Source organism: Poecilia reticulata, linkage group LG9 (genome assembly GCF_000633615.1).
Source record: "Poecilia reticulata strain Guanapo linkage group LG9, Guppy_female_1.0+MT, whole genome shotgun sequence".
Lineage (NCBI taxonomy): Eukaryota > Metazoa > Chordata > Actinopteri > Cyprinodontiformes > Poeciliidae > Poecilia > Poecilia reticulata.
Genome location: NC_024339.1, coordinates 31,785,383 through 31,794,110, shown reverse-complemented (window position 1 = coordinate 31,794,110; position 8,728 = coordinate 31,785,383). Strand labels below are relative to the sequence as shown.

Below are 8,728 nucleotides of genomic sequence, written 5' to 3'. Positions count from 1 at the left end.
TAAATCAGCTCCACTGATGGGGCCCCTTAATTGCCTTGGTGCCCTAAGCGGCTGCTTAGTTTGCTTTGCCTTGGGCCGGCCCTGCACTGCTTGCCCGAGTCCCCTCATCAACTCTGCAGTCACCCTACCTCCTTTGGATTTACCAGCCGGCAGTCCCGTCTCTCTTCCTCTCCACCGCCGCTCCTGTGCTTACCTGTCCGCCCTCCAGCACAGCCTCTTCATCCATCAAGCAGCCCTCTTCATCTGGACCAAAACCCCGGTAACCTCAGTGCCCGACAAGCCCGAGCCAAACCCAAGTAAGATCTGTTCATTCTGAAACTGCATTTTCCGACGACCCTTGACCTCACCGTCTCTCTCTCCCTGCACTCCAGTTCCCTGGTGAACCTGGTTGAAGCTGCTCCCAAAGGACCAGACGCTTGAACGCTTATTTTTGTTTTGAAAATAAACCATATTTCACCTACTACTGTTCTCCCAGTTGTGTTCTGCATGTGGGCTAGAAAATTGGATGCCAACATGACAAAATTGAACTAAGCACTAAATGCAGGCTAGAACATAAGATAAAGTTTATTCGTGATTTTCTTGTGTGTGGTTTGACCACCTAAAATATCCTTTAATATATGTTAAAAAAGTGATTTAAACAACCCACAAATCAGATGACGGCTGATAAAATACACACATTCCTGCCGTGAACACAAGCCGTCATGAAAATCATTTCCACATCGTGTTTCCTTCATTTCTTCCAGTTCAAATCGATCCTTTATAAGCCACTTAGGTACAGGAGTTTATGCAGCAGTCATGTATTTATATGCATTCCCAGTTCGGGTTACTGTTTGGCTGAGAAAGGTTGGATGATCATGATGAATCAAATGGCTTCGACACACATGAAGGCTGTTTCCTGTTTCTTTCATTTCAGAAACATTTCTAAAAGTAGACAAATGGTCTCCAGAGTTGATCTGGAGAAAATGATTCATGCTTTTGTGTCCTCTCCTCTGGACTACTGTAATGCCCTTTTAACTGCCCGGATAAATGGTCAGTTTCACGTCTGCAATCAATACAGAACGCAGCAGCCAGACTTCTCACCAAATCCAGTAAATTCTTCATCTCCTGTTCTATATTCACTACACGCTTCCAGTCGATTTCAGGATTCGTTTTAAAGTACTTGTGCTGACACACAGAGCATTACAAGACCAGGCTCCTGATTATCTTTGTCAGCTTGCAACTAAATATTCTGCTGCTCATGGTCTTCGTTTTCAAACTCTGAATCTTTTGGTTGTTCCACGAAAACGGTTAAAAACTAACGGTGCCTCTGTTCTCAGCCTGTTCCCGTAGCAGTGGATTTCCTCCGGCATTATTTTCCTCCAACAAATTATTCCACTGAACGAAGCGCGTACAGCTCCCTTTTAACCTCCGTCTTCCCGTTTCTGACGCTGGATCTTCAATATCCTCAAGCTTTGAAATAGCAGGCAGCTACAAACCGGGTGTTAGCTGTAGCGGCTAAGTTTTGGCTACAGTCCGCTGTCGCCTTGATATCAGCAGGAAAATGAAAAAAACTAAGCACTGGATGGTACCGGCTAATTACTGGACACAACGACACACCACAAAACTCGATTGTTGTACCAGTAGCTCTCAGATATTTTAAGTTTTGCGTATTTTTCATGGTACAGATCTTGCAGTTTTGGCTAAAAACAATAGGAGCAAGCAGGACCAGGAACTATGTGGTATAAATTCTAACGGAAATACGTCACCACCCCTCGTGGCATATATACCCCATTGCCGAGTTGGATTCCGTGAGTGAGAAACAAGATGGCGAGCCGTAACCCAGGAGCCCTTTAGCCGCTAGCCTAGCAGGAGCTGCGCCCTCTGCTGGACATTGTGAATCATCCGAACTGGTATGACCTGCTCATGTTTTTCCTGCTGAAATAGCAGATGATTCAGGATCTTCAGAGCGAAAAGGCATTGAGTAGAAGCACAGGTTATTCAGTCTTTTGCTGGATTGTTTTCTGTTGTGTTGCTTTTTTATTTTCCAACCACATTCAGTATCCATTGTGTATGGAATGTAACATTTTCTGTTGGGTTTTACATAGAAACAAGAAATGGTTAAATCAGGAAATTAAAAAATATTAAGTGAAATAGATTTAAAAGATTAAAAAATTCAATCGATTTGAACTTAAATAGAACTGTAACCTAGGTTAAATAAATAATATCCTAACAGGTTTAAATTTCAAAATGTCAATTAAATAAAATATTCTGAAAGAAACAGGAAAACTATTTTGGATTGAATTTTGTGTTAATTGTATGTCAACTATTTGCAATATTATTGTTTATTTTCTTTCAACAAACAATAAGCCGGCAGTTTAAACTTATTTTCTGTGCTCATTAATGCACTTGCACTTTTCACCACTCCCGTCGCTGAAACTAGAACTGGTCTTACCGTGAGTTCTAGTAACTGTAATAACATCGTAAGTGTTACTTCTGCTTTCATCAAACAATTTTGTTGGAAGTTGCTGCTTGGAGTTCAGGAACGTCGCTCCTGCAGAACCGTTTCATTCTGTAGTAATGCTCCTCAGACGCTAGATGGCGCCACAGCATCGGTTATAAAATGGCTTCACTGTAAACAGATTTGAACAATAATATAGATACCGCTTTGTTTGGGTTTTTTTTCACTGAAACATTACGTTTTATACTTATGTTGCGTTTCCCTTTCAGAAATATGTAAAATAATCTCATTACTTATAAAACCAAACCGTTAAAATATATATTTTTTAAATATCCAACAAGATTGAATTAATAAATGTTAACTTTATCCAACTTCTCACCATTTTTCACACACCAGCCACTTTATTTGCTACTTTTGTTCAAATTGTTGTTAATAGAGGTGTACAATAAAGTGTATTTTATTATTCTAATTTATTTAATATCAATCTGAAACCATGTAAATACCGGGCCGGAGTCGCTGACTTTAACACAGATGCATCAACCTTCTGACGTTTAGGTGTTTGGTGCCTTTCCCGTTAAAGTTTATATTCTACAAAATGCTTTAATAACACATTTACACAATTAACAGAAGCAATTGAAATGTGTGTGCATTATTTTCTAAATAAAAAAATATATAATTTGGGAGCAAATCAAAACAAAATCTTTTTTCAGTAAGAATTAAGAAACTGCAGAACAAAAATTAAATAAAATTTTGATCTTGTCATGTTAGTATCAATCCGATATACCAATTTAGTATCAATATCATCAGTATTTTGCATCTATCCGCCCACTTCTGGTTTCCAGCCAAATGCAAATGAAAGCATGGAGGTTTCTGGATGTGGTGAAGAAGAGTAGCTGAAGTTCAAAACCTCAGAATGAGGAAGAAAGGAGACGTCTCAGACTTTGACTGTGCCGCTGTTGGTGTGAGACAGGCGGCCTGACGGCTGACCTGCTGCGATTTTCACAACCAGCCGTTCCTCTGGCTCTGGGAAGGAGAAAGTCTCCAGTGAGGCTCTTAAGCTGGTTTATTTTAACACTTATTGAACTTTTTGATCAGGTTTTAATTGTAAATAATTACCGGTCAGTTGTACGTCTACATTTTTGCAACAAATTAATGGAATATATATATATTTTTTTCCAAAGAATCAAATCAGAAGTTGGTTCAGACACCAGATCTGGGTAAAGTTGAGAGTAGCAGCACTACTTCAACATATTTTACTCAAGTAAAAGTTAAAAGTATCTGTCCAAGAAATTAAGAGCAAAAACATATTTGGTAAAAAAAAAAAAAAGTACAAGTACTGATCGAATTATCAGTCATTTAATATTCAAAAATTACATAATTAGATAGACCAAAATATAAATTTAAGTGGAAGTTTTGGTATTTTAAAGATGAAAATGACAATAATTCATATAAGGAGCAAAAATAACAAATTTAAGCAAAATACATTTTTCCAAATTTGTTTATTTCAATAAAAAAATCAGCAGTTTTTTTTAGTAACACTGCAGGTGTGTTTGTGTCTGGTGAGGTTTTGGTTAAATGGTAAATGGACTGAACTTATATAGCTTATATTGACTTATATATATGGTTAAAACATGTTTTTCATTCAGTGGGTAGAAAATCCAGAATTTTTACACAAGTTAGAGTAGAAATACTTTATAATAAAATTACTGAGAGTAGTAAAAATACTCCTAACAGTAATTTTTTCAAAGAAGATACTCAGGTAAATGTAATTAGTTACTCAGTCAGAATCAAACCTGTTGCTACAAGTTCCAGTAAAAACCACCAGGACGCCGTCAGTGTTTGATAACCGTTTATTTTCAATATACATTTCATTTGAAAAATAGAAATTCTACAATAATCCATTTTTTCTTCTCTAGAAAGAGTCATAAGTTTATTTAACAATAAAGTGTCAGTTTTCCTACTAATAAATCCACTGGAAAACCTGCCGAGCGATTAGTTTCCTCTCATGGGGATAAAAACGAGGATTTGGAAAGTGAAAGACGTCGTGCTAATAAAGACAGAGAGGACTTTCTGTCTGAGATGAAACCCACAGAAAGAGAAAGTTCTTCACTTTTGGACCGTCGTGCTGTAGTTAAAGGATAACCCTGGTGTGTTTCACCTTATTATTAATCCTCCGTCTCATAATGACTGTGCTCTTCACAGCACAAAGTCATCAAAAAAAATCCCACATAAGCAAAAGAATGGATTTGTTTTGATTTGTATATCATCTCTTGGGTTCAAACTGCAAAGTTTACACTTTTCTAAACATTTTTTCTGGGAAAAGTAACAAATAAAAAACATTTAAAATGGAAATACAACAGGTTGATCTACAGAACATTCATCCTTACGTACAAACCAAAAGTAAAGGCTCCATTCTTCAACTGTGGAAACTTTCCAATGCTTTTATGTTTACACAAGAATAAAAAACAAAAGTGTTAAAATTTATATTCAGTGATGTTCAGGTCTGAGTGCAGCAATGAGGAAAAACATCAGTTTTCCTCATCAGGACGCGTTAAAATCAAAATGGAAAAGCTGGAAAACAAAGTGAAGTATTGAAAATAGAGGGATCAGAGTGAGCATCTGTAAGAAAACAGGATCTTTGTGTGCTAATATAGAGACGTCAGCAATGATCCGTCAAGTTTGGAAGAATTATGACGAAATTTTCCAACAATCATTTTCCAGTTGGAGAAAAGTATCTTTGTGACTTTTCTCACATTTAATCCAATTTCAGAGTTCAGAAGGATATTTTGTCCTGATATATAAAACCCTAGAATTGAGATAGAGGTGCTCTTTATTATTACCGTTCACACGAGTCAAAAAATTGAAAAGTATTCATCAATACAAAAAAATTGGAAATGGAAAAATGTGTAGGAACACTGTTTACGTTTTCCGTCATAAATTAGCTGTTTGGTTTTATATGGAAGAAATATAATCTAATTTTTTACACATTGAAATTATAACACAATCTATTCTGTGCATTAAATGATCAATTTTACATTTTTACTTTAAATGCACAAGAAAAAAAATTCACCTGCAAATGTTTCTTGAAAATGTAATTTTGTAAAAAAATTTATTTTTGAAGGCAAATTTCTGCAGGTGAATTTTTTGCAGTGAATTTAAAGTGTTAAAAATAACTAGTGACATAATTGAACAAGTTAAAAATTCAGTGTCAAAAATTCAATTTGTAAAAAAAAAAATAATTTCTTCCAAAATTTTTAAAGAAATGTTTAAATTGAACTAAGCACTAAATGCAGGCTAGAAAATAAGATAAAGTTTATTAGTGATTTTCTTGTGTGTGGTTTGACCACCAAAAATATCCTTTAATATATGTTAAAAAAGTGATTTAAACAACCCACAAATCAGATGACGGCTGATAAAATACACACATTCCTGCTGTGAACACAAGCCGTCATGAAAATCATTTGCACATCATGTTTCCTTCATTTCTTCCAGTTCAAATCGATCCTTTATAAGCCACTTAGGTACAGGAGTTTATGCAGCAGTCATGTATTTATATGCATTCCCAGTTCGGGTTACTGTTTGGCTGAGAAAGGTTGGATGATTATGATGATCTTCTATCCACATCATAGAAAAATACACAGGAAATGTGACCGACATTTACACGTGATCACTTTTTAAAAATCAAAAATATGTTAATAAAAAAACAGTTTGGAAGAAAAAGTGTAAAAGATTTGATTAGAAACAAACGGAAGCAATCAAATCAGCACACACACCTGTGCTCTGTTAATTTATACTTAATTATATTAAATCTCTATTTTACTTCCTTTACAAGCTATAATACAGCACATTTCTTAAATTATTGCAACTCTAGGAAAGGACAGGGAGAAAATATCAAAACTCCAAGAATCATTTGTTCGTAATAAGATTTGAATCTAAAACAAGAGGTAGAGCTATAAAAACATAATTTTCCTGCTACAGGAAAACGTTAAGAGTAGTTCAGTTTATATAAAAAAAATCTGAAAGGTCATATTTGTATTTATACATATGTATAAGTATATAAAAAGAGATGGGACGGCACTCCATGTTTAGTGAGAGCGCTGCAGCAGTTGCATAGATCAGCAGTAAGGAGTTATATTTAATCAACAAGTGAGACTGGAGGCGTGAGAGAAATGCCAACATGGCGGTGAAGACAGAAGTACTTAAAAATTATCCCTTTTTCAGTCCCAGCAGTTCAAAACAAACCTCTCACAATCACAAAAAGAAGCAAAAAAGTTAAGACTAATTTGACAGGAAGCTGCAGGTTTGGTGGTCTACAGCGACGTTTCGGATCCCCGGCCCCTCCAGTAAAACGTGTCTTCGTCTTCCGGCTCCATGTCTATCCTGATCTGAGGCACCGACTTCAGCGGGGTCATCTCCGGGCTGAAACACGACACAAACGAAAAAACACTGAAACTGTCTGAATTCATCTGAAAAATGCACTCCTAAACGGGACCTGCTACGCAAAATTCACATTTTGAACGTTTTTATTCTTCCATTTTGGTCTAAAAAGTTTGGTGTCTGGAAAATGAGACCTTCTGAATGTAACATCATCAGTAAGGCAATGCGCTGTTACCTAGCAACCCCAGCAGAGCGCTGCCTGTCACCTAGCAACCCCAGCATAATTCTGGAACATTTGACCAGCTGGTTTTACCGCTGTACAATGGCTGCTGGAAAAGACGCATTTTGGCGTCAACTCACAATCCAGAGACCACACGATGCGTTCCGTTTGGTTGTGCAGGAGGATCCACTAATGCTTTTCAGAGATGTACGGTTGTATAATTCCGCATCAGTTTGCAGCCAGTGGAAATGATGACTTGTGGGGACGTGGCCAGCAGCAGCTTATTTGGATGCAAGGTGACAAAATGCCCTAAAACGGCTCATTCTGAATAATAATAATAATAATAATAAAAAAATGAATAATCTGAATAATAAATAATACGTCACATTTAACTCTAGGATTTCATTTAGTAAAACAGAAATAAACAGAGCAGGTCTTCACCAGCTGCTAAAATTATTTAAATCTATCTTTGAGCACAAAATATGAACAACAGATTCCACGCTGTCATTATTTGTTAGAGAAAACAGAAAAACTAAGTACACCCCATGAACAGTAGAACTAGCTTTAGCAGCGTTGTAAAGAACGTTCTTCCAAACTTCGGCTGCCGATGGCTGCAAAGTGAATCTGTTCACTACGGAGATGGACGGCTGGTTGGTTGTCATTTTTAGAAATATTGTCGTTTATTTATACGCAACTTTACAGACTTTTTTTCTCTCGCCATGTTCATTTTCTGATGGTTTCTCCATGAAATCCTTCGAATTAAGCCAAACATATCCAGTCTTTTTCTGTCTGTGACGATTCTAACAAATATATGAAAACACTTTTATAAAAGTCACAGCTTTAATCTAAACAAATAATTCATATTTAATCAACAACTCAGCATTTTTCAGGCACCAGAGAAACCTTTGCCAAAAAGAGTTAATGATTACACCAGCAGATAATTATCTACAGAACACGACTCGTAAAAAAGTGAAAACCTGTGAAGCTTGTTTCACGATCTTCAGCCGCAACAGAAGAATATTTCACATGTGGCTCAACTTCCTGTTTTATGCTGCTTCAAAAATACATGCAAACAAAACGAGGAAATGATTTAAAATCTAGAACCAGAAATGTTTTGGATGCAAGTCTTACTTCAGGATTTTCAACCCTGAACTGTAATCATCATGTTTTCGGAGATCTCTGAACCTCGGGTCGTCAGAGTTGGAAGCAATTTGGCTTCAGATTCAACCAACAGGATTACGTTTGAACAATCCCACGACCATGCAAAGTTCAACATGACTGACATGACCAAACAGGGTCAAAGGTTTTGTTCTCTAATTTTCAGAAATCAGTTTAACTTTCAGACAACAGTTGGTGACGAGCATAAACCCTGCAGGAAGGCCAGCAAATCGGAAATGTACCCATACGGACCAAAAAGTCAGATATAGGCGGATTTTGAATTTTAAAGTCGGATATAGGTCAGATTTAAGCAAAGAAAAGTCAACTATCTGTGTCTTACGGACCAAAAAAACGTAGAAAATGGTCCACATTTGGACAAAAAGTCAGATATAAGTCAGATTTAAACAAAAAAAGTCAACTATTTGTGTCTTATGGACAAAAAAAACGTAGAAAATGGTCCACATTTGGACAAAAACACAGATACAAGTCAGATTTAAGCAAAGAAAAGTCAACTATCTGTGTCTTATGGACAAAGA

At 36.5% G+C, this 8,728-nt stretch overlaps 1 protein-coding gene and 1 long non-coding RNA gene across 9 annotated transcripts in view; one reads left to right on the top strand and one right to left on the bottom strand.

The window, feature by feature from the left end:
* The first annotated feature begins 525 nt into the window (after window positions 1-525).
* On the top strand, window positions 526-6,674 carry LOC103470727 (uncharacterized). The gene is made up of 2 exons (XR_534523.2): window positions 526-843; window positions 6,030-6,674. It is a non-coding gene; the product is annotated as an uncharacterized LOC103470727 (long non-coding RNA).
* Window positions 4,272-8,728, bottom strand: part of slc4a4a (solute carrier family 4 member 4a) — a 65,496-nt gene continuing 61,039 nt past the window's right edge. For 4 of the 8 annotated variants that reach the window (XM_017306557.1, XM_017306554.1, XM_008419369.2 and 1 more), the window contains one exon: window positions 4,272-6,856. In XM_017306557.1, the coding sequence (XP_017162046.1) occupies window positions 6,748-6,856 (109 nt within the window). In that variant the 3' untranslated portion in view covers window positions 4,272-6,747. The remainder of the gene's footprint in view (window positions 6,857-8,728) is intronic. The other 4 variants (XM_017306559.1, XM_017306555.1, XM_017306558.1 and 1 more) reach the window with 1 other exon arrangement.